The sequence below is a fragment of the Cupressus sempervirens genome, chromosome 9 (assembly GCF_028749045.1).
Source record: "Cupressus sempervirens isolate cs-2001-9-10 chromosome 9, ASM2874904v1, whole genome shotgun sequence".
NCBI lineage: Eukaryota > Viridiplantae > Streptophyta > Pinopsida > Cupressales > Cupressaceae > Cupressus > Cupressus sempervirens.
The window spans coordinates 374,023,124-374,049,487 of record NC_143126.1 but is presented as its reverse complement, the minus strand read 5'-3'; the positions used below and the strand labels follow the sequence as shown (position 1 = coordinate 374,049,487).

The following is a 26,364-nucleotide window of genomic DNA, read 5'->3' as shown; positions in this document are numbered from 1 at the left end:
ACCCATTTTCACTAAAGATAATAAAGGAAAACAAGCTAATTGTCCTTTCCATGAAGCATATTTTCTCATTTATTAAAATAAAACCAAAATTTTGAGAAGGTTGTTTAATATGGAAAATAGTGGATAGATTTGATGGATATATATATTTTATTTCTTTGGTTTTTTAAGATGTCATTATTTTATTTCTTTATAGATTAGTAATAAGAAATAATAATTAAAAACTAAAGTTAGAATATAAGATCTAATACAATAGTTTCTTTTTTGTAGAAATTAGAATGCTTTAATATCAATATGAAAAGATAATAATTTTATCATTTAGTTATTTAAGATAAGAAAAAGAATGAACTATTTTTTCAACTAGGTAATGTTTATATATATGAAAAAGTATTTGAAAAATAAAAGTATTAATAAAATAGAAAATTAATCAAGATTAGAATTATGATTTTTTTATAAAATCTTGAAAATTTAAGAGAAATAAAATAAATCATATTTATGTTGATAAGACTAATTTAAATATAATCTTATTGAAGAATATTTATTTATTTATTTAAATTGACATTAGATACAATCCACAAATCCAAAAAGAAAAGGAGGCTTGCCTAAATCATATTCCACTTCAAATATTTGATAGAATATTTAACTCAAATTACAAATCTTAATTATAACCAAAGGTAGAAGTGCTAGTTTGTAACTCCAGCCGAAAGCATCGTTCACATGTGAAAAAATTGTTAGCCTCACAAGCCCTAGGTTTTTCTATTAGAAACCCTGACATTCAAATTTTGCATACCTTTTTCCCTCTTCAAGCAAAGTCTTACATCTTCCGGCGGACATAATTTACTCCAAATTTCTGTTAAGGAAAAGGAGAACAAAATCAACTTCCTGCGTAATAACGATGGAATTTTTAAGCCACTTCAAATTGCCGCCACAAGATTCGGCCATGATTAACAAAATTTTGACTCGGGTTTGAGGAAAGCCAGCGATTGCAGGGCTGCTCTGTAATTACAACATAAGAGAACACTAGAATCTATATTTAATTTTTGGTACTCGAGCTTATGTTTTGATGGGCATGGAAGTCCAAGTCTCAGGAGCTCACAACCTCACAGGAAGGATGGGTTTCGCGCCGAATAAAGAGTTGCTCTCCGTTGCTAGGCTGTGGATTCGCCAGGCCCTCACATCTGTCCTACAGGTATTTAAACGTGGTTCTGTTTATTCTGTGCCGAAACCAGGGGGAATTCTGATTTACCAAACGCGTGAGTTGTTGATTTTTCTTTGATTCTTTCGGACGGGAGGTGGAGGGTATGGACGTAGCAACGCTTGCTTTGAATTCTCAAATTAGGAGTACCAAGTCTAGCAGGCTCAGGATTACCACATTATTTTTCAATTTGACCACATTGATTGTACAGGGAGAACCACCTGAATCCGACATTTTTAAAGCCCTTTGGCTCGCTTTATCATCATTGGCAAGTAATGGAGAGTCGGAAGGTGCAGATGAATAATGAATTGTCATATTTCTCCTGACTTATAATAAAGTTTTCCAGATCTAACTGCCGTAGGAATATCTCATTGTTCATTTTCCCCACATCACCTTCCTTTTGTCTTGTTTTACCACCTTTCCCAAATAATGAAAATTCTAAAGATGCAAATGCACTATACTTTATGCTGAACGATTCAGCGGAAAGTGCTTCGCGGGTTTGTTCTCTTTTCTAATATCATACTGAAACCCCCAATGTTGAGAACAGGCGAAAAAGTGCCAGTATGTCGAGACTTGAAGCACATTATGTGATTCTAATGTACTGTATGAATTAACTCTAATAATCCGATCACGGAATTTGACTGATGAATTTGCTTATTTATAAAATACTCTTCAGGATTGTTAGCAACTCATAATATTCTGGTAACCTGCTATTAATTTGCGCGTTTTAAATGTTTTCTAATATTTAAACGATTTTTTTTCATTTTAAATTTACCTTTTAAACCGCATATTACGTATTTTGAACCTGATCAAGGTCGTGCTGATAGAATGCTAGTCTATATAAGTCACAATCAACTTCATGCATCTGGCTATACCACTTTGTCAGTTGTTTGAAATGTCAATGCCGTTATGTCTGTTGTTTGAAATGCCAAAGCCCACCATTCAATCAAGAATCAAAATTGAAAATTTGATTACCAGAATCTGCATAATTTGAACGCGATACTGCTTACTTATGCATGTTTGTCCGTTTTAATTACTGCCTGGAAATAATGAGTCAATTTTATTTTGAGGTATAGTTGGTTGATTTCAAAACAATTAGAAGCAGTTATATTAAGAAAAATCTAATGAGAAGCTTTTGATATTGACAGTTGAGGTTGTTAAAATTCTATCAAATTCATATTATGCCTCCTTTACCCATTTTTTTGAATAATTGTAGGGGGATCACGCAAGTTATGATCATCTCATACAAGAGCTTAGTAATATTGATGCTGGAGGTCCTGTTCAGGAGGCAAATTTGGTGGTATGATGTTTTCCCCTGTATTGGGGGTTCTTTTGCACTGCTTTGTTCTTGTTGACAGTTGTAGTGTGCTGATGTTGTTGCTAGCTTCAAATTTTTGCTAGGTTTGTTAGTTTATTTGTGGTAACATATGAGCATATAACTTCGTCCAATCAATGACTTTGTGGTATCACTAATGATAATTCATTGTTTGGATTGGCAGATGACATTAAAAGCCCTCTCTCAGGCTGTGTCATCTATTAACGAGCATCACCATGGTACTCTTCTTAGTTGTGTAAGTTTGATTGACTTTTAGATGTTGTATTTTATTTGAGGTGTTTGTTGAAAACCAGATGCTTAGCTAGAGGGCATTAAGAGTTATGCATACATATGTTGATGCATCAGTTATAATGAATATATTATATATTGGAAAGTGCTGCTGACTTATCTGGACACGTATTCAGGTCCTTGGCATGAGCTTTTGGAATTACAGTTTGAATGTAGCAGATGTGTTAATGGAATTTATTATCAATTTGGTATGTTGGAAGCTAAGAGTTTTGTTCTAAGTGAATCCTTGTTAACTTTAACATCACGTGAAGATAAGATACTTGCATTAGGCAAGCCTGACTTAATTTTTAATGGCATACAGGCAACATCCAATGGAGGGTTTGTGGATAAGTGTTTGGATATGCTTGTCCGAAGTTTCCTTCCACCTTCATGTGGCTTACCACTCCACATGGATTCCCTAACCAGGAGACAGATTTTAGGTGGGCTTACGGCAGAGCAACTTCTATTGAAAAAAAAGGCTCACCTTGAAAGGAAAAGTGAAATTTTGGAGCATGTGCATTTGGCAATACAACAAATTGCAGAACTTGTGCCAACTGCTGCTTTGAGACTGCAACCAATAGTCCTTCGAAGGATGCCTCACAGAATTATTCATAAAGATGTGAGTCCCCAAATCAATTTTGTTTGAGATTGTTGGACTGCAATTTTTATGTAGTATAGTAATGCTTATAGAAGGACTTACAGAAGAAATCTGACCCAAAGAATTTTGATATGCTTCTTACATTATGAAGCATGTATCCTTGAAGGCTAATTAATTTTTATGAAGAGGTTTGCTTTGTTTTTTTAAATTTAGTTAGTGGTTTCAAATTTGCATTATCGTGTGACAAATTTACCAGTTTTGTGTTTGGGATTAGGTTGTATGGTTTGGTTTGCAGGTTTGGTCAAAAATGTATTTGGGGGTTCAGTTTGTTTTGGGTTTCCAATGCAAAAACTTTTATAAATCATAGTCTGGAATCAACATAACTAGACCTAGTATATGTATGTGTGTATATACCATTAACAAGATTAATATGTAAGATGATAATAAACATTAATGGGCTGGGGGCCCTAGCTTGATTGGCTAGAGCTTCCGTTGGTAAAACATGAGTTCACAAGGTCTAGTTTTGGTGCTCGCGGAGGACATGTGTGACCGTCACTGGTCACGTTAAAAAGTTTACCAGGCACATTGCAGTTTATAGAGGGCGTTATCCTAGATTCCTGTAGTCTAATAAAAAAAAATAAGCATTAAATATTTAATATACATATAATAGATAATATCACAATAAAATTGTAAAGAATTTAGGAAGGTAATATTAATAATTTAATCAATAATAGTGTTATTTTATCAGCTGATTGAATCTGGGTTTCCTTTTTGAAGATTCTTCTTGTAATGATGGTGAAGTGCCCACCCCCCTGGTCTTACTTATCCTGTCAATCTTTACAAGTTCCAACTTTTTTGCCTTCCATGGCTCTACAGAAGCGTGGATCTTGTTTATGCGTCTATCAAATACAGCGTGACTTCCAGTCTCAGAAACTGGGGCACTTTCAACAGCTTATACTCTCTTGAGCCTCATCTTGCCAATCTCTGAAACTTTTCTGGTAACCCTGTTTATTCTGTGGGTCCCCTACTTCCCGATCCATTACAAGCAGGAGAAGAATCTTTACGAGGGAAACAGTAAGCATTGAATCTAGAAGCAGCTGAAAAAATCTCGGAATGGTATTGCCCAAAATTAGGGTACATAATAAATGTGGGTTTGTTGGCAGCTGAAAAGACATTGAAAGACCTCATAAATTAGTTTAGGGACCATATGAACATACAAGTGTTTCATGAACCCTGTTCACAACCCATGCTGAACCGAATCCAAATTTGGACATGGGCTGAATCAGACCCTAGCTGGCTGGTTGAAGGGGGTGAACCAGTAACAGAGTTATTAGAAGATATGGCTTTTAAAATTATACAGGTTATTCAATACCTTCTCTATAGAGATATCTGCTGGTTATTGATTAATTGCATCTGTCTGTTTTTTTAATTTTGACTATTGCTTGGCTATATTTAAGGGAATGACATATCACATAGTTGGCAAGTCTTAACATGGTGGAAGATTCTGTTTTAATCCTTTCTTCTTATGCACTTGGCTAATTGTATATTCTACTTTGTTGTCCATTCTGTAGCGTGCAAGTCCAATTTATCTTGTTTGTTTGTCAGGGTCTTTATCCAAACTTCAATGTAATATGGGAAAAATATATTTCCAAATTTTGATGCATGAATCTAACTTGATTTGGTTCCAAACCATGGTTTTTCTTTTTACTTTTTTTTTTTGGTACAAGCACTTCAGAGGACATTATTCCCTTTTTCATCTTATTTTGGTGGTTGTTTCTTTCCTTTTGGTCATTATTTGGTAGTTGCTAGTTGTTTTTTGTTTGCTTGTAGTAATAGAGAGCATCTGATTACATAATTAAAAAATGGTTCTGCTTTCCTTGTATGCAAAGATCTGTGAAGAGTTTTCTGCTGACTGTAAGTGGATGACTATGCTTCTTATTATTTCCAATTTCAACTACCAGATGTTGGTGGTTATTGATGCTGACACACTTGCAAGAAAATCATTAATTGTACCGTTGAATCTAGATAATGTTTAAAACTCTAATGTGACTTTCATAGCTTAAGCTTTCTAGAGTACTTTTCTTATACTCGTAAAATTTATATAGTCTTTGGACTTTTGGAATTCAATGGGAAGATACCGATTGGTAGACTTATGGAATTCAGTTGGAAGATACTAATTCGTATTGCAAAAAATTCCTGGATATAATTAGAAGCATGATTGTTTTATTATATGTTGTCCTTTTATTAATGAACGGGCATCTGGAAATTGCATGCACTGGTCCTTTTTAGCTCACTTCTTAAGCTTCACATTTCCTGATGATAGATTGCATATGTGATCCATAGGGTCAAAGAAATAAATGATTGCATGCAATTTATTCACAAACCTCTCTCTTGAAAACAGCTACAAACTGCAGATATTTAATAGTTCTTGCATTGCCTGCCATCAAACTCTTATGAAGCTGCTATGACATGAAGAAAATATATCAGATATTACTTGAGAGAGATTATCTTGCCTTTTTATTGACAAAAAAATGAAACAAGTAATATAAATGGATGTGTTATTCTATCAGATGTTGACTACTTGAAAGGAATGTTTAAACTGCGTTTGTATTGATCAAATTTGGAACACATAATTAGCATTGAGACTTTATTCAACATCTATTTGAGTTTTTGAGCTACCTTAAACTTATTCAAATGAAGTTCAAGGAACCTACTGGAATTGCTTTTTAGCATTGTCTTTACATGAATCTAGAGTGTCTTTTATATTGCTTTATGTTTTAGTGTGGCTGCCAACTCAAGTAAATGCTTCTGCTAGTATATTGTGTATAATTACACTCTTGGCTCGATTTTGGTGTTATACTCTGCCCTGCAAGTATATCCATCTCAATTGGCAGTTGGCAGAGGTAGGTACATATCAGCCGCCTCCTTGCAGTCCTGCTTAATGTATGTCATGCTGGCTTTTTGCAGAGCTACACCTATCATCTTCAACCAATAATGTTGCATTCAACCATGAAATAAGAGGTACAGACACGCACAGTAGGGCCACTATCAGTTATTTATGTATTGTTTTCATTGACTTGGTGTTTTTGGTTTCCCAATGTCTTTTATGCGGATCCACTCAATTGGATATGCTTGGGTAATTGAATGCATTTTCTTATAGATTCCTTGCAATAATGCAGTTTCTGAAGAGCTATGGTGACAATTATTTGTGATGTGATATTTTGTTTAAGTTCTAGTCTGGTCTTTATTTGCTCTCTGCAGCTCATTTAATAATTCCACCTTGTGACATATCGTGAGTTAAAAGTTTGCTAGTTAAAATGAGATCTAGGTATAAAATCTAGTGTAGCTATTCACACTTTCAGAATGAATAGTTAGGTGCAAATAGAGAGAAAACCATCTTTCAGGTCTAGTCAGCCAACAAGGGTAACATACAAACTCCTTAGAATTGTAAGGCATTTGCTTGATTATTTGTATATTTCTAAACTGTATCACGAATTTATTGTAATGAAACATAATGTTTAAGCACGCATTGCTTCCTGTTGGCAGGAATTTGCAAACATGCAATATCTCTAGGAAGTACATCTTGAGTTGTTCTTGAAATGAACGTACCAAACATGCAATTTATGACTTCATCGGAAGCTTTATGTTATGTGCATGTATTGCCATATGCACCATACTAAACTTGTTTTGGGACAGTTGAATATCTCTTTAAATGTTCATTTTGTGAATGATATGTATTTACTCAAGTGACATGTTCTTGATGTCATAGACCAACTTAAAGCAAAAATTGCAGTGAATGTTAATCGCATGCAATTATTTTCAGTGATCTGTCTATCTGAAGAGAAAGGCATATTTGATTTCTAAATAATGCTTTTGGTGAGGGAGTCCAATTAAGAGCAGAAAATGGTACTGGTTCATAAGTTTTTATACACACGCAGAGATCTTCCCAAAGTAGTTCTAGCGTCAGATTAACTAGGGAGCTTTGGAATTATTAACATAGCATGGCTGCTTCTGTCTTACCAATTTTACTGGGATGAAACCCAGGGATCATTGAATGCCACGAGTGGTCCACTTTTAACAATTTATGCCTTGGACATCCTGTAGCCCTAGTAACCTGCTTTTAACCAGTTGCAGATTGCAACTATTTTTGAAATAGAAAATGAAAACTGTTTGAAACCTTTCTTCTATGGCTATGAACGAGAAATCCCACAAAATGTGTATATGTTTTCAGCATTTAGAACAATAAACAGAGCTAAGAGAAACATAGCAAATGCTTATGGGAACAAAAAATAGATAGCTGGGAATCTTTTCCCTTTTAAGGTAATCATTCTTCATATTGTTTGTGTGGGGTTTCTGCATCCATCCTCAAATAATTGGTTTTTTCAGATGCTTAGTTCTGCACTTAGACGTTCGTTTTCTTCCAGAAATGTGTGAAACCCTATATGAATTGAGCAGTTGTAATGAGATATGTTGGATGATATGTACTAGCTCAAATAGCTTTTCTGCATTAGGTCTCAGTTTATGATTCTATTTAGTTTTCTTTGTGAAATTTCATTTCATGGTCCTTTCATCGTCAAATTTTAATTACTGTATTTTTTTGAACAAGTATTATTTCACATCTGATTCAGCTATGTTATATTCTCTCTTTGCAAAAAAAAAAACTGTGTATGTGTGGACATTGAAGATGCCAAAGCTTCTCAGTTGGTCGAATCTGACAGTCTAAGGTTTTTATTGCCTGCAACAAAGGCATTCTGCCTTTTGCCAATTATATGGTACAATTTACAGCTTCTATTTTTCAGTGCTGACTTTGAGCACTTCTTTAGAAAAATCAAAACCCAAAACTAATGTGGCAGGTGGCCACGTGTTTCAATTGTTTATCCTTCTTCATCTCAGCTGTAAGGATGCTATATGCGTCCCTGTGCAAGCATGTCCCTTCAACAAAATGTCAAAAATATGTTGAAATATAGAAACACTGCATGTTTGGAGACCATCCTGATGCATTTGGCAAGGATGCACTTGTGTTGGTTACATCTTTGATATTCTCTTATTATAGAGGTCAGTAAATGATACACACACACATATATAATTGTCTTGGTTACATCTTTGATACTCTCTTGTTATAGTAGTTAGTAAAGGATACACTGCAAAGTGTAAGAATATGAGACAGTAAATTTTATAGGACAGTATAATGTTGTCGTAGTCAGTAAAGCATACATAGCTAATTTTAAGAATATCCTAGTATAGAGCAAATTATAGAGGCAATTAACTCTCTAAAATCAGTGTGTAGGATTGAAGAAGTTAGTTTTAGTGTTGAGCTTGGAGTATATCAATAGTCAGTTTAAGCTAGGTTAACTCGGTAGAGCAAGTTTTGGTGGTTGTATTTTGGTTTTTTAATGTTATTGTCGTTTTGCATCCTGCTTGTGGCTGGATTTTTTTTTTTGGTTTAATTGGATGTTCTTGATGCATTCTATTCTATTGTATCTTGTAGCTTTAGAGAGTCTTCCATCTTCCGCAAGTTGTTCAAACACAATTTATATAGTTTCCAACATAGCTATCTCATTTTGTAGAGTGAGTGAATATAGGTATCTCAAAATAATTTTCTTTTATGAGTTTACAGTTTATGTTTTTTCTCATTTGAAGTTCTTAAATAAGTTTCATCAGTCTGACTACTAGGTTCTGATCTCAAGCGCATAACAGCTACATGATAGCTTTCGTTGTTTGAAACAGAGAACAATAACATTGGGAAATAGGAAATAGTGTTTAGAAAATAAAGGAACACACATATTAATCTCTTTATCAGCAACATATGCCCAGAAATGATATACAATCTGGGTATGTTTCTCATCTGATATGTTTATGCAGGAAATCAAACTAGTTGTGGGTCTGGAAATAAGCATTGGAATTTATGAACTTTTTGTGGTAACAGATTAACATACATTCAGAACTTTGATAGAAAAAACAAGTCCTTACTATGTGACGAACTCCAATATGTAGTCTAGTAAGTGCAACAGGGCAAACAACATTTCTCTTTCTGTGACAGTCTTGAGAAGTGTCAGTGTCGATGATGACTATTGCTCCCCTTTATGCAACTGACATGCTCTTGGAGCCAAATCCATTTATGTTGAAGTTTGAAATTCTATATATTAGGTCTATATAATGATTTATAATTTGAGTATTTAGTGGAACATGATAAGCTCTTATTTCATTGTGTTTATTTAAGTTTTACTCATGTAACATGTTTTGTGCTTTTTTATGTGGTGCATATTTGTTGAAATGGATATTTTATTCTTCCATTAACATCATTAAGCTTTTTCTAATAACTGCTATAATCATGACTCCAAAATATTATTGGTGGTGGTTATGAAGTGCTGGGGATGATAAATATCTTTAGTTTTTTCTGAAAAAGAGAAATAGTTTTATGTCATGTGTTTTCCTTGTATTTACAGTGGAATGCTTTGTATGTGGAAAACATGCTCAGGGTGGAAAGGAGTGCAGTTGGAGAAATCATTGGTAGCAGAATACTTATGGCAGTAGTGGATAGACTTATCGAGATTGATGTAAGTGGCCGCTTTGGTGATTGATATCCAAAATGGTTGGAGGTCATTTTTTCTTCTTCTGGTTTTGGCATTTTAAGATAATTTCCCTTATTCTTATGGGAAATATGTTGTTTAATGCATAAATATTGTGCATACACTCTAGGTTGAAATAAGATGGGAACATATTTTACATGAAGATTCAAGCAAGGTCTATGTATTTGAGATGGAGATGGAAGAAGATGAAGAGGATCCAGGTTTTCCTGATAGTGAGGTATAAGCTGTATTATTTACCTACATTCAAATTGTATATATTGCATTTTAAACGAGGAATGTGTTTGTTTGCCTTTGTGGTATGTTTTGTTTGTTTAGAATTGATTTTTTGTGTGAAGTTGTCACAAATGCTATTGTATTGTGTGCTTTTGAAAGATACAGTTACGATTGTTTTTTTGCTTTTCTATAAGCCATTTGTGGGGTTATGTATTACAGGGAAATGTTCAGTTCGCAAAATCATCTGATGGTAAGCAGAGTTTGGATGAAGTTGCAGATAAAATGGATGCATTAATGGAGTTGGCATTAAATCATCTAAATATATGTGCCCATGAGGGTCGTCTGCCACAGGTGAAATGACTATTTGCATCCAGATGACAGATTTGCTTGGTTTCAATATTTGTCTAATACCACTCATTCATTTATGTTCTACTATGTTTTATGGACAGGTCTACAATACCCTCATGCACTCATTCCAATCAACAATTTTGAACACTCACAAGTCAAAGTTTACTCAGGTAATTTTCAAATTATTTTTTAGGAAGAGGTATTTTCTTTGTGATATGTGTGCTGGAGTGCATGGTCTATGTATTGTTGACTGTCTCGGATGTTCCATTTGTCTCCTAGGTCATTCTATTCTCATGCTGTGATGATAGATTATAACCTTAGAGAATCTAAATTATTTATATGTCAAGTTATTATTATGTTATATGTTGCCTAACTTTGCTCATCCTTGTAATTATATGCAGTTCCTTATTTTTTATCTGTGCTCTCTTGCTCCAGAAACATGCGGTGCAAATTTTGCATCTTTGCTCTGTGATATCTTTGTGACTAAATCTCGATCACTAAATACAAGGTATGCATTATATGTTCATTTTACTTGAATGCCAATATTTTTTCGTGCTGATGGGGGTGGCATGTTACCAATAACCATTAATTATTAAGAACATGGACTTGAAAAACCCAAATCTTAAAATTTGAGGCAGACTTGTGATTTGGCAATACCAATGATGACTAGCATTCAAGACTGAAAACTTGGCATATTAATAAACAAGTAAGTTTATAATATAACAGTAAATGATGCATAGGAGGCATAAAGAATTGATGGAGATAATATGTAAATGTATTTTTATCATTTTAGGATTATTTAGAATTGGGATTCACATGGCAAACCTAAAGTATAATTGGGTTTTGAATACTCTGGATCTATTGAGAAAAAATTAATAAACTAAAAAACACTTAGTTATTCATAAGAAATGAGAATTTTTGATATTTCAAGAGAAATGAAGAGAAATATGTTGCTTTTCCATCTAGTTGCTGCAGCCTGAAACAAATTTTCTTTTTTTGTGAATTGTCCCTGGTGAGTGTCGAGGCAATCTATGGCCATCAAGGCTGCAGAGCTCTTTGTTGTACACCTATTTCATAATTTTATCATTTAACCCACATTGGTATGATTTGTTGCATTGTTCTCAAAGAGTTGAAAGATGAAAAAGATGAATAGGGTAAATGAGAAAGCCAACAATGGAGGAGCAATAATTTGTTCTTTGTTTACAACTTTATTTTTCAAATGTTGGAAAATGAGTTTTCAATATGGATTTGTTGATTTGTGTTTTACGATCACATTAACATCAGAGTAAAATATCGAAGTATCTTATTCTCCCTTGATCAGAATTTCACGTCTGCTAAGATTGCAAGTAAGATCACACAAGCTATTTCTGAGGTTCCTTCTAGGTTGGGTATAAACTCAATGGTAAATATGATATACTAGTATTACAAGGGGACTTGCATTACATTCCTCAACTCAACTTCTAATAATATTGGCTATGAGAGCTTCAAAGGATATTGCAGTGGAAGTACTTTTTTTGCAGTATGTAGAAAGTAAATGAGAGCAGGGGTGAGGAATCTTATTCTAATCCTAAGAACTTGAAAGATGAATATTGTTACGATGAAATCTACCAAACTTTGCTTTGCGAAATTCAACAATTACACAAAGCTAGTGCAACCTTCCAGAGTTGTGCAAATAATTTTCATATCCCAATGAACCATCAAAATAGACAGTGCAGATCAAAGATAGAAGTAAAGCATCCACTTTATGGCTCAAATCCAGCCTTACACAACACTTAGGAATCACCTACGAACAAAAGGTATGAACAAGACAATTCGGCCATAACACTATTAATAATGCATTCATTTAAGTACTTGAAATCAAATCTATTAGCTTGGATACTGATGTGCTTGCTGACTGCCGGGATCTGGATGTGGAGGCGGGCAGATGTGAAATTAGAGTCTGAAGCAGGGGGAAGCTCTATGGATGCGTAGGAGTCACCAATTTAACTATCATTTATCCTATTGTTCCTTCACGTTCGTGGAAGTCATATCTGGTATCTTCAATGATGTCTTGGCACTTTATTTATGATTGGCATTGTGTTTTCTTGGCACTGTTCGTCTTCATATTACACTATGACTTGGCATCTATGCACTGTGCGTCTTAATATTACACTTTGAGTTGGCACCGTATGCACTGTGCACCTTAATATTACACTCTGACTTGGCATTGTATGCACTGTGCGCCTTCATATTACTCTCTGCCTCTTCATTTGCTGCTGTGGTGTTTTTCTTACCCATCTTGAGGTTTGTCAATGCTTTACTTATGATCAACGGTGGATAGCAATTGTGTTTAAGGGCATGGTTTTCCTTCTTGTCGTGTCTTTCTTATTGGACAACAGTTCATATTCAGTTTCCTTGGTATTATTATTTATTTTAACTTTTTATATTATATTTGGTTATTATTCATGATTAAATTTATTATATTGAGAATATATTATTATGTTATATTATAGGGATATACTATATTAATTGTATGAAGAATATAAAATAAAACTATATTTATTGCATATATATACACACGCATCCACATCGCATCTTAACCCATGACTGTATAGAATTTGCACTTAGAGTGCATCTTAACCCTTTTGGTAGACTTTTATCTTCAAATCGTATTTCTTTGTCTTAGTACAATCTTACACATATTGTGCATTCCACCTTTTGTAGTGGATTCTCAAACTATGGTATTTTTTTCCCTTTGTCTGTGTAATATTTGCACTAAAGAGCGTACATATTTGGTGCTATGGTGATTTTTTTAATTGCCGTCATCACATGCCCATGTAGCCTTTGCGCCATAGAGTGCATATTGGATATTTCACTGGACTTTGTGCTTTTTTAAATATTCCGTGTAAAATGTTTTAGTGCTTAAGAGTGCACAAATGCCTAAGTGGAGAATTTTTAAAAAAAAAAAAAAAGTTACTGAAGTCATGGAATCTCAACGCTATAGAGTTCATATGAGCCGTGGGCTGGGATTTTTGTTTTGGACAGAATTCCTTGATGCTGCTAAGCTCTGGGCACATTTGACCTCTTATTGAGGAGTTTTTCATTGACATGGTTTTCCCAGCCTTCATGTTTTGACACTCAAGATCACATAGGAGGGAGGGTGTGGCGGAACTTCTAATTTTGGGGATTCCTTTATGTTTTCAGGTTAGTGCTCATTGGCAGGAATTTGTTGCTAGGCAGAATTTGGAGACTTCAATTATTCCTTGATCAAGTGGATTCCACACATTAGAGTGCATATTAAGCTGAGTGATGGATTTTGAAGTTTTGGATACCTTATACGCTATCTATGCAACTACGCTGAGGAGTGTGTATGAGCTTTGGAAAGGGACTTCCATTTTTCATACCATGCCCTTGCTGTCTTTCAGCTTGAAGCTCTTGGGCATATATGTTGACTGCATGATGGATTTTACAATCTTCAGAAACATCTTTGGGTGTGTGAGTACACGAAATGGAGTGCAAATTACTAAATTAGAGATTGCAGGGGAAGACATCAGGTTTCAGTAACAACTCAGCTTCCAGTCTTTCTTATTTATCAAGGTAGAATGTAAAATTAAGGTCAGATTTACAGTTTTACGGAATTCTCTGTTTTTCTGTTCCGAATTTTTTCTTGCATGTCTAGAAGTCCTTTAAATAAATCATTTGATCTTGCATTAGTAACATCATGCTCCCTTGTTAATGTGGTCATCTCTATTTAAGAGATGAGGAGTTCTAGCTGAAGTTTCTTGGCACGCCTCATCCAATTTCATAATTCCTAATCAGAAAGACCTTCAAGACCAAAACACCTAACAAGCAGGGAACAAATTTTTATTTCTTTACTTACAAATTGGAACACAAGGAGGTTGAGGAGACTGATGCCAGAACTACCAAGAATCAGAGCCAAAAAGCAGGGGCCCCATTTGCAATGGGGCAATGTGTGAGAAGGCCACTGTTGAAGATTGTAGCTGCAATAGAGATCTTTATCTCTGATTTAATGAAATAGAAATATGACTGTTATATCTGTTATGGTCACCTTCAGTGGAAAGAGACATTTGTGATAATATTTAAGATAATACTATATAAAGAGCCGTGTCATGTGTCATGCAAAGAGGCATGTGTATGGAAATATGAAGAGTTTTATATTTGGAAATTGAATAGACCTCTGTGTGTGTAATTCAAGAGTCTCTCTATTTTCTATATATATTGTATCAAGTGAAAAGCATTGTACCGAAACATTTTTATTATCAATAAAACTGCTTTTTTGTGTTGTGGCTGGGCTTTTCCCGTCAAGTGGAAGGGTTTTCTCAGGACAATTTCTTGTGTCTTTTGTGCACTGTTTATTCTCTTCTTTATTGCTGTTTATCAATTTTTTCTGTGCAGAAACATTAACAGCCACAACAGGACGTATCGATGTTTGCTAGTCTTTAGGTGAATTGCCTGGCAATTGACTTGCTGAGCCTCACTGACATGCAAGTGTAATGCCTACCCCTAGTTGACTTTTCTGTTGTATTGTCGAAGTCTTTTAGGCTAGTTTTCTGACTGTGTTTTATGATTATTAATACTTGGTTATTGGATTGGATTCGATGTTATTTCATACTCAATTTATATATGAGATGAGTTACTTAGTTATTTCAGGGATTTATGATTGTTTTGATGGTGATATATGTATGTTCATTTAATGACTTTTAGTTATTTCATGGTGTATGTTAGAGGAATGATTTATATGTAGTTTCTATGGTTACTTATCCATACATGCATGTGTATGGTGTACGTGTATGTTTTACTTTATGATTGATGTTTCTGATGTGGTTGAGGGAGGGAGTCAAGGTCACTTGCTAGTGGGGATCTACATCACTTGCTAGTGGGGATCTACATGATATACCACTCTCTGCCATTGTCTGTTTAGTTCAGAATATATGAGCATGTAAATGCGTGGATTTTATGCAGATTGCAGGTATCGGGTATCGACTTCCCTGAATTGCTAGGATGAGCATACCCTATCGCAATATCTCAATGGTATAAGTGGGGAGATAACTCTCGAGTCCAAATCCTAACCTAAGCCAATTGTTTTAGAAAATAGGACAAGTATCTGAGTTAGTTTCACCCGTTTGAATTCGTCAAGTGACATGAATTCATGACTTTAACCTTGGAGTTTGATTCTGTTCTGTCTTCAATTGAGTTGTATTTGGTTTTGTGGGTCTATTGTGATTTCTTGTTATAATTAAATCAAATTAAAAGATAATTTAATGATTTAATTTAATGGAAATTTATAAAGAAATTCGATATTTAGTTATATTTAATTAAATTGAGAAATTAATTAAATAAAAGAATTATATTTAAAAGATTATTAATGTTTTAATTTAGGCGTATTTATAATTATTTAATTTAAATATAATTATTTAGGAGTTTTATTTTAATAAAAAACTCTAAATAATATTAGTAGTTGAATTAATAAATATATTATTAAAACGTCTCGTAATTAACTAGAGAGAGAAGTCAACGGGCCCTTGGTCTACTGGTGAAGTTGAATGGCTCACAAAGAGCTCACCAAGGATCAAGTCTTGCTGAGTGCAAGGTCCAAAGACATCAAAAAGGGATGAGGCCAATATCGTGCCTCGGGCAAATTTGGCAGCGTGGATGCTCTTCAGTCCTTGGCTCGTAGCCGAAGAGGTTTCAGGCATGTGTGAGCCCATATCGAGTACTTAAAACGTCTTTGTGGATGACCTCCATAAAAAAAAACTAGAGAGAGAAAACATAAATTTAATAAAGTTTATTTTAATTAAATTGCATAAAGCTTATGCATGAAATTAAAATATAGTAAATTAATTAAAGAGAGCTAATTATTTAAAAAAGATATTTTAAATTGTAAAAAGTGTGCATGAAAATGTAATAAGGTAATAAAATAATAAAAGATAATGATCAACGAGTTCTTTCGCGTGATTGCACAATCAGAGCCCTAAATTTAGGAGACAACTCTTTATTAGAGATCGGGAGCTCATCCTCTGATTTTCGGGGAGAGGTTTTTCGGAAGAGAAGAAAATTCTTGTGTTTTGTGTGTTCGTGGTTTTAGCATCAAATCCAGGTAGGATTGTGTAGGTTTGTGCAATAGTTGCTCGCTTTTGATTTCTTTGTCTTCTTCGTGTTTGCGAATCTATTTTTAAAATTGAATCGATTTGAAAACCCTTGTATGTGATTTTTATCATTCTTCATTTGAGAAAACTCTATATATGAATTGAATCTGAAACCCTTGTTCGCGATATTATTGTTCTTCGTTTTGAGATCATCTGTATGCAAATTGGAAATTTGAAACCCTTGTGCTAAAATTATTGCTTGAATGAATTTAGTTTTGAAACCCTTGTTTGATGAATTGCGGATTTGTATATGGATTTGTTAAAATCGGGATGTGGGTTTTGGAATGAAAATCAATTTTGTTTGTTTTAAGAATTTGGTTGTTTGAGCCGAGATTCTATACCAGGTTTATTTTGGGAAAATTATCAACAATTTAAAAAAAAAAATAATTATCACAGTAATTTATCATTATTGTGATAATTATTAAAATATAAAAATTTTAAAAGAAAAATTTGCATGGTGATATATTTCTTTATGGAAGGGGGGCTTTTGTTGTTTTATTTAATATATATATTTTTAAAAATATATTAATTAGGTGGGCGGGGGCCACCACCCCCCTACACCCCTTTCTCCCCCCTTGGTTTCCTTACCCTCCAAGCGATGATTTGGTCGTGATTGCAACAACAGTACTTTGTACTGTTGTTGTGGCCGCAGATTATTGCGGTAGCAGTCCCACCCTTTAAGGGCCGACTGGCGGGCCTTAAACGTTTGTTTTTAAAATGTTTTATTTTATTTTAATTTAAATGGTATTTAATTTTTAATTAATTTAAATTTAAATTTAATTTAAAATTTAGTTTAATTAAAATTTAATTATTAATATATTTTATTAATATTTTTCTTTTAACTATTAAAGTATGTTAATTTATTAAGTATTTGTTTTAAAAATTTATGTTATTAGCAATTGATTTAATTAATTAATAATTTTTTTACTAGGATGCTAGAAGGAAATTGATTAATGAAATTCATTTTATTATTTAATATTATTAAATAATTACTAGTTAATTATTTATTAATTATTATTTAAATTTATGATCCTTATAGAGGTGTGAGTTTGGTGAGTTAGTGGTAGATAGACATTCGATTTTAAAAGTAAAATGGGGATTTTATAATTTTATCGAATCAAAAAACTTACATTAAAACAAAAATGTGAACCCTGATTGAAATTGAAATAATCGCAACCCTAGTTATCAAATCTTTGTGTTTGAAATAAAATTAAAAACTTGAAAACCTATAGTGAACATTGAACTTATGTGTTTTCAAAACCTAATAAATTATGAAAAGTTGCTATTGTATGTACTGTATGCACTGTGTGGTTACTGGTGTTGGGATTTCGGGGTTGATTTAGCTTTGACTAGTTAGGATATTTACTAGAGGCTTGGGAGTTTTGTTTCGTGATGTCATGATGATGTTATGATTACGATCTTTTATACCCAACCATGGTGATGTGGTGATGTGTCATGTGTGCTCTATGCTGAGTTGATTAGATGTTTTGTTATTGCTTTCAGTTTCTCTTGTATAGAACTCAAGTGAAGAGTGTGACATTTGAGATCTTTTGCATTTGGTAGGTTTTCTGTATGTCATGTTGGGAAGTGGCTTGCAATGGAGGCCGAAGCCCTAAAGAGGCTAGCGGGTAACCCATTGCATGTTATTTTAATGAGTGATAACATTTCATTAAATGGGTTTAAAATGAATTAATCAGATATTGATACCACAGAAAGTCACTAGGGGGTTCGGAGTATTAAAAGACTACCGTGGTAACCTTAGAGCTAGCTTGTTGGTATGCCTTTTTTATACGAAAGGATACTAATGCTGCATAGAGGCACTAGGGAGTCCACAATATTAAAAGACTACTGGGGTAACCTTATAGTTGGCTCATGCGATGACACTTGCCCACTTGTATATTAGATTTCTTATGTGTCTGTGTTTGCCTCTGGGATTAGTTGATACTTGTGTCTTGGTACCCTTTGAGATAGTTTGCTTTCAGGTGATTCCTTGAACCTAGATGTTGGTTTTGACTTGTGTTTTGTTATCATATTTGGGACTTGAGACTATCTCCTCAGCGCAGTGAGAGTGGGCCATTTAGGTTATACGAAGTCGGGTGGTAGTGCATTTTCTTATACCATTGAGATTCGACCGTTGGATGTTGTTGTTGGATGTGTTTGTGCAAATGTTCTTTTTCATCTGATCATGTATTTCTATGATGGATGGTTATACTCTTAAGTGTATTGTATTTGATTTAATAGATCTTACGAGATGATCTATTTCATGATGTATATTATTTCAGCCTTTCATACCCTATGACTTGTATAGTGGATGATTGTGCATTCTGTTTATTGCCAAGTGGCATCTTGTAATTGTATATTATTTAAATGGATTCGTACTTGTAGTTATTCTTTAATATGGATTTGTTATATATTGGTTTTAGTATTAATTAAACTTAAATGTGATTCAATGTCACAGAACCCTAAGAGATGTAATCTGTTTTATGGTATGTGTTTATGTGTATGTTAATGCTTCCGCTATATTATCTATTGTTAAGTTATTATCTTTCAAAAAAAAAAAAAAAGTTTGGCGAACTTAGTGAAACTTTAGGTTAATTTCTTTTGGGTTCCCTGGCGGGGCGTTACAACAAGTCTTGCAAGTACCTAAAATTTGGTGGATAATTTGTTGAGTATATTTAACTATGCTAGCAAGCACAACTATGGAAACCTAATTCAACATTGACTCCTGTATTGTCATCACCAAAGAATTGATATAGTTAACTTTAATATCCCTGCATATCATGTAAACACTTAGGAATTCAGAGCTCCATACGTGTCATTTGAATAAAATAATAATGCCAAAAGAAAATTGAATGCACGGTGTTGGTCCATCCTAGACATTGTAGAGAACAATTGCTTTGTTTCTACCTTAGGAAGAATTTGCTGTCATGGTTTGTGTTTGACTTTGACTTTGACTTAATGTTGCATGGATGTACCTCCATTATATTAGTATGTTCATTTTCTTACTAAATAGTTTCAAGTAGTTATAAGAGGGGTTTGTATTTGAAGTCAAGCCTTTTTGATAAGTAGTTGGTTTTTTACCATAACTTATTCTTTCCATCAAGTGTATTTTCTTTCTATTTCTATCGAATACATTTTCTTTCTCTAAACATAGATCTTCTTTCAAAGAGTTTTGACTAGATCTTTTGAACTTTTACTTAGTCTAGAATTATTCTTAGCAAACTAGGTAACTTCCTTTACATTTTTGGCTTCTTCTCTAGGTCATGATCTAGTTGGACTTCAAAAGCTAGTTGTATCTTACTCGACCTTCCATGCGCTGTTATTTCCTTTTGTAAACATTTTATAAAGTCTTCATTTGCAAGTTAAAAGAGGATTTTCATGTGTTCTTAGGTCTTGCAATCACCATATCGTACACCCACATGCACACACATACATACATATATATTTATGTGTGTGCGTGCGTATATATATATATATATATATATATTCCAAGTTGCAAGGTTCGAGTTTGAGTTCAACAACTATGAAGTTAAGTTAGAGCTCGGCAAGACAAAAAAAATGAAAAAAATTCGGCAATAAATTCTCCTTATATAATTTTCAAAATATTACAAATATATAACCCTGATTCCTTACTCTGGAGGGTTTGTAACTTTGTGGAAGCAATTATAGATTATGATATATTTTTTACTTTTCTTTGCTAATAAAGAGAATTAAAATAAAAGAATGATAAATTTTTAATCTAATCTTTACTAATAAAATAAAGCTGTGAATACTACAGAATTAAAAATAATAATAAAGTACTATTACTAATAAATAAATTAACAATCATAAATGAACATATAAAATATCAATATTTTACTGTTAATAAATAAATAAATAGATATAAAATATACACACAATATAAATGTTTTTCTTTCAATAAATACATACAGATACAAATATTTACCTTACTGTTGATAAAAAATTAATAAACATAACATTTCTTATTATAATCTTATAAAAAATTAAAACATAATAATAAAAATAACATTTGTTATTAAATTACTATTTATTATTATAATCCTACTAAAATTTTAAACCTAAACAAATAAATAAAAATGCTATTGTAGCCAAGACCGTCAGCTGCAAATGGCCATCGCGGATGAAGTGTTTTGACGAACTATACACGCACAGGTCTGTAAATTACAAATAGTAAGCGAAGGGAGAAGACAAACAAAGCAAAGAAGACGTAGACAAATGAATAGTAAAGCAGATGCACATTGCAGAGTGAAGTAGACATGGACAAAAATGGAGTAGACAAACTACTTCAGATGCGACCCTCCAACGGCGCCAGACACAATCTTTTTGTCAATGGTTTTTTTGCCCTAACCTTGCTTCAGATACGCAAATGAAGGGTATTGTTTTAGAATCTGTTTTTGCACAGAAATCCAAAAATGGCTTCATACGAATATTATGACGAATTTAGACAAATTGTTTCCATTGTTTATGGATTCGCCGAATTTCAAACCTTAAGCTGAAAATTCGGCAAACCCTGTGACTAAGTCTATATCCATATATAGATATAGATATAGATATGTATATGTATATATATAACCATACAATTCCCTATTCTGATCTGAATGTCACATATATAAGATGTGTCCCATCTGTTTAAGCTTGTTCATCTATCTGCGGCATATGTAAAGCACCATACTTAATACCGCGTTTATTACCACTTGCATATAATTTTTACATAAACCATTCTTCAATCTGTGTATCCTATTATCTCACATTGTTTTCTGTGATCTTTAAGGATTTAAATAAGGATGCTACTGTATCTTTTATAGAATTTTCATGTCTTTCCGCAATTGTTAATAGCATCTTCCTACCGACTTAGTTCTCTATTGATAACCACAATCTGTGCATTATTTACTTCTGCTTCTGTGTCTATTTATAAGCTTTACTAGCCATGTTTTTGGTGCATTAATATACTCTCGCATTTGATAGATAAATATGTAATGTAGTTGTTGACTGTATTAGACATCAGATGCTGATTGGATTATAAGGTGCTGACGATATTTAAGTTTGATGCTTTTACCTTCAATGCTGGCTGGGATGAGTTAACATTGATTTGTCATATATGCTGACTGTGATCAATTATATGCTCTCATTGGATACCATTATTTTGTCCTTTTACGTTCCTTGTTTTCTATGTATATTCGTTGTTCCCTCCAATGGTTAGTTTTCCCCTCTTATAACCTCAATGGGGAAAAAGGGAAAGAAATGACTTTCCCATGAATGGTTGACTGGCATTACATGCTGTTCTCCTGCCTTTGGGAAAAAAAAAGAAATATTGAATTGAATAACAATGACATTGTTATGTAACATACAAAGGAACAGATGTGCAGAAATCCTTTCTTTTCATTCCCTTAAAACTGGGAATAATTTAAACTCGACGGGAATAGTATTCTACAACCAAATGGTTTCTACTCTTTAGGCTTCGTAGGGCTAAGGCAGGTGCACCTAGGGATTGAGATGACTTTCTCACTAATATTCCTTTACAAATTTATCCCTTATAGTAGAAAATGGTCATACAACTTCTTAAAATATATATTTTTATTTAATATAAATAATATTAAGCTATGATAATAGCTTTATAATATAGATATAAATATTATACATGATTAAATATATGATAATATATAATTTTTACATTATAATTATTCTATATTTTAATATAATAAATTTTAATTATTTTATTTCTTAGTTATTATTGAGTTTGACATTATTATTATGTTATTATCATCATTTATTTGATAACACTTATACTGTACTTTATCTTGCTGTATTTTTTATTTATTGAGGTATTTATGCCCTTGAAAAATGATGTTTTGTTTATGACTAGAATGCAACTTATGTAAGTTTAAACGTAATTTAATCTTCTGTAGAAGAGAAAGCCACCTTTAGTAAGGTTCTTTTTACATGGTTTTTAGTTTAGGTCTGTATTCAATACATCCTCAGATGCCTCTCACAGGAATACCATTCTATCTTGTTTGTATTCAGCTTTAAGATGATATAAAGCTTTTTAAAATTGGTTCAACTATACCCTCATTTTTGCTAAAGACAACCAGGCAGTAATGTTGTAGAAAACACTAATTTAACTTTTAGCTTTCTCTTTGTTTACCATGTTACTCTTGGACTGGTTCTGAACAGCCAGGTAGTGAAAGGAAATTCTATTTGAACATCTACACTTAATTTCTTTTACCATATAACTCTTGGGGATTCATTTGAATGCTTATTGTCTTGAACTGAACATATCATATTCTTATATGTTTGATAGATTATCATTGCTATTGGTTCGTAATTTTGGTTGGCATTATCAGTTGATTGCAATGAGATTTTTCCTTTATCTCTCAGAAAGATCTTATTCCAAACTAACGTTTAGGTTGTACTTTTGGCAGGATGACCGCAATTGCTTATCTAGCAAGCTATTTAGCTCGTGCTAAATATCTTTCTTTATATGTAATCTCTGCTTCGCTAAAGAGGTTTGTAGACTCAGGTGTCTAAATGTATTTAATTTGTATTTTTATGGTGTTCGCGGACTTATCTAGAGAGTTCTGAGTTTGTGTGACTTGTCGATTCTCAGGTTAGTAGATTGGTGCTTGCAATACACACCTCAACAGAATAATGAGAGGAAGAACATAAGTTCAGGATTGCATGGCATCTTCTTTTCTGCATGCCAGGTAAATTCTTTTTCATTTTGTTACATTAGCCATAGGTAATCGATTAAGCTCTAAAAATACTGTTCTGCTAAGTAATTCAAGAATTTAGTAGAGAAGTGATATTTAAATTAAGCAGAGTATTCATGTAGTTGTAACTGGTAAATTACCATGTCCAATAATTTTAAAATAAATTACTAGAGGAAACTCTATAATCGAAAATGCAATGTGTCTAAACACTGTCGTATAGCAGAAAGATGTTATTCCTGAGAGGCAATTTAGAATATGCAAATAGAATTGAATTTGGGATCTCAAGATCCCCAAAGGATTTTAGTATCAGAGAGTAGAATTATAACTAATGATAAATGGTGGGGGTGACCATGCAAAATCATTTTACCTCATCTATGAGGCAAGCCAACATACATTCCGTTAATAAAGACATATAAAGAGGGGCTCTATAAGAAAAATTCACACTAATTCTTCCAACATTCCCCATTAGAATCTTATATATAATGCTGGACAAAGATGACATCTGCATTTATGGAAATTTAGTCCTTAAAGAAGTGTTAAAATGAATGTTCATTGTTTTCCAATAGAAAGGTGGCGTCAAATGAACCAACATCTAGATGCGTTATGATCTGACCTGTTCTCAATGATTAGTTATTTTTTAAAACTCACCGAGTGCAAGGACTTTTAACATGGTCCTTGCTTCAGGAGAGATGGCAAATGGGGGCCCTCATTCTGGCATTAATGCTCGGCTGGCCTGCTGGCATTAAATACGTGCAGCCGTCTTGCTCATCATCCCTTCACAACCTCCTCTATCTCCTTCATGTTATCCTCTTCGTCTTCCTCTGTCTCCTTCACGTCCTCTTCCACATGCCTGTTACCAGCATGAATTCTGTGTCAGCCTTGCAGAGATTTGAACCTTGGTTGCACTATTGACGACGATGGAACTGCTTAACCATCACACCTTGTGATGAACCCCTCTCAATCACCATTGTTAACAAGGGACATTTTCACAACATGCAATATAGGATATGAATCCAGAAGAATTGAAGACTTCAGGCATTCTAAAATCTTTATATGGTTAAGAAGACAATAGAACAATCTTCAAATGAGAAATAGGTGAAAATAACTGCTTGTAAATACACAGTTGAAACCTTTCCGGTGAGATCTACATATTGACATACATAACGTATTTTATAAATTAAGAAATCCTCCTGATACATTTAGACAAATAAGAATCAGAATATAGGAGTGTTTCATATCATATTGCATTTGGTAAGAGGCATATATCCATCTTAAGTTTTATATACATGTCAACTAGTACTTGGGCATATCCTGCACACACAAACAGATACTACTGTGGGTTACTTTTAGAAAGCCAAACTTCATATATTCTACTTACTGCAACTTTCGGGAGAGGTTTGACACAAATTGGAGGGGTTCAAGATTTCATATGAATTGTTTTCTTCAGGAAGTGATAAATTCCTTTTGGTTTGGCTTTAAACTTATTGTGACAATTTTGAGCTTTTCTGAAATTTTGGCAGGCAATTATGTATGTATTGTGTTTCCGGTTGAAGTTGCTCATGGATGATCCTCAACAGAGATTGTTAATTGAAGTATTGCCGCTGAAAAAAATTCTTGAGCACAAGCTAAACCCTTTGAAGGTACATAGTAATAGTGTGAATAAAGCTGATTGTTCTGAATTTGAAGTATTTCCTTTTCTCATGTGATGAAAAAGTACTTTGTGGATGCTAGGTTTGTTTGCCATCGGTTGTGGAAGAATATCTGCGGCAGGTAAAAGCTGTTCATCTCTTTGATATTTCACAGTTGACAAGTGCGAACAAAATGCTGGAGAGAGAAGAATGTAAGGCATTTGGAGTTGAGAGACTTGACATGTTCTTTCCATTTGATCCGTATTTGCTGAAACAGTCTGACAGGTAATTTTTTTTGACATATCAGGCTTTTTTAACTACAAAATTTTCAGTACCTCCATGGATGCTTCATGTTATTTAGCTGTTTTATTCTTATGCTTCAGGTTTGTGAGACCAAATTTTATATTCTGGTCTATGGTCCCAACTCTGCATGATGAGGATGATTTGGACGGTCAGGAAGATCATATGATATCTGATCCATGGGACGGAGACTTTGAGAATGAAGAAAAACATACACTAAGAGGAGATTTTCATGAATTTGAAAGTGATAATGAAGAGTTTGAGGAATTTGAGTGTGCCATGAACAAAATGTCCATTACCCCAAAACGTACAGCATGTAGAGTGCCTGCAAAGTTGCTTTCACCTACAGAATCCAAGCCAGATATGCCTGCAAGGTTATATCCCTCAGCTATTTAAACTGGTAATCCCTTCAGCTGGCAGGACTAATGGGTTGGCTTCGTTGTTTTGTATATGGATGATGTAAACTGTAATTTACCATTTTTTGTTTCCTAGTATAGTTTTGTGATCTCATTGTTGAAGAAGATATATTTGACACCAACCTGGGTTCTATTATAAAAGTGGCTTTTTGGGCCTTGCAAGGTCCACCGGAGAAAAGTGTAATTTGAGGGAGTCTGAAGGAGCCTTAAGAGCTCTGCAGTGAGTTGATATTTTGAGCTTGCATGTGTATGGTAACAGAAGGCAACAAAATTTTGACTGGGTGGATAATTTATTACTATTGTCAGCTGTATGGAAATATTGGAGTTCTTTTTTCCTGAATAATAAAAATATTCAATCAGCATATAATTTTGGTGTAAAAAATGAGTCAAAAACCTAAATTGTGGGAGTTCATGCTAATTTCTGCTGCAAAAGAAATTGGAAGTGATGTTAACCTTTGTATTGCTTTGATTTCAATATTTTATTATGATGTCCACTCTTTAAAATTGCGTGCAAACTGCTTGGTGGATCAAAACCTACTCTTTTTTCTCGACTTTGGGAACCTGAGAGGTGAGAAGCTGTGGGCAGCCTGGAGTTTTTCAGC

At 33.6% G+C, this 26,364-nt stretch overlaps 1 protein-coding gene across 1 annotated transcript; it reads left to right on the top strand.

Moving 5' to 3' along the window:
• The first annotated feature begins 689 nt into the window (after nt 1-689).
• Nucleotides 690-26,129, top strand: LOC149538844 (RNA polymerase I-specific transcription initiation factor rrn3-like). Its single transcript, XM_089800176.1, has 15 exons — nt 690-1,186; nt 2,409-2,492; nt 2,692-2,763; nt 2,933-3,004; nt 3,118-3,414; nt 9,840-9,950; nt 10,093-10,200; nt 10,416-10,547; nt 10,646-10,714; nt 10,946-11,052; nt 23,131-23,214; nt 23,316-23,412; nt 24,939-25,058; nt 25,150-25,331; nt 25,430-26,129. The coding sequence occupies exons 1-15, from the start codon at nt 1,061-1,063 to the stop codon at nt 25,740-25,742; spliced, it is 1,974 nt and encodes a 657-aa protein (XP_089656302.1). The 5' UTR covers nt 690-1,060; the 3' UTR covers nt 25,743-26,129.
• The last annotated feature ends 235 nt before the right edge of the window (nt 26,130-26,364 follow it).

Excerpts from the sequence above, each read along its gene's own strand:
- LOC149538844 (XM_089800176.1), top strand. The coding sequence starts at position 1,061 with ATGGGCATGGAAGTCCAAGTCTCAGGAGCTCACAACCTCACAGGAAGG. Across the intron at positions 10,548-10,645 it reads ATGAGGGTCGTCTGCCACAG|GTCTACAATACCCTCATGCA; the intron begins GTGAAATGACTA and ends TTTTATGGACAG. Across the intron at positions 25,059-25,149 it reads ACAAGCTAAACCCTTTGAAG|GTTTGTTTGCCATCGGTTGT; the intron begins GTACATAGTAAT and ends TGTGGATGCTAG.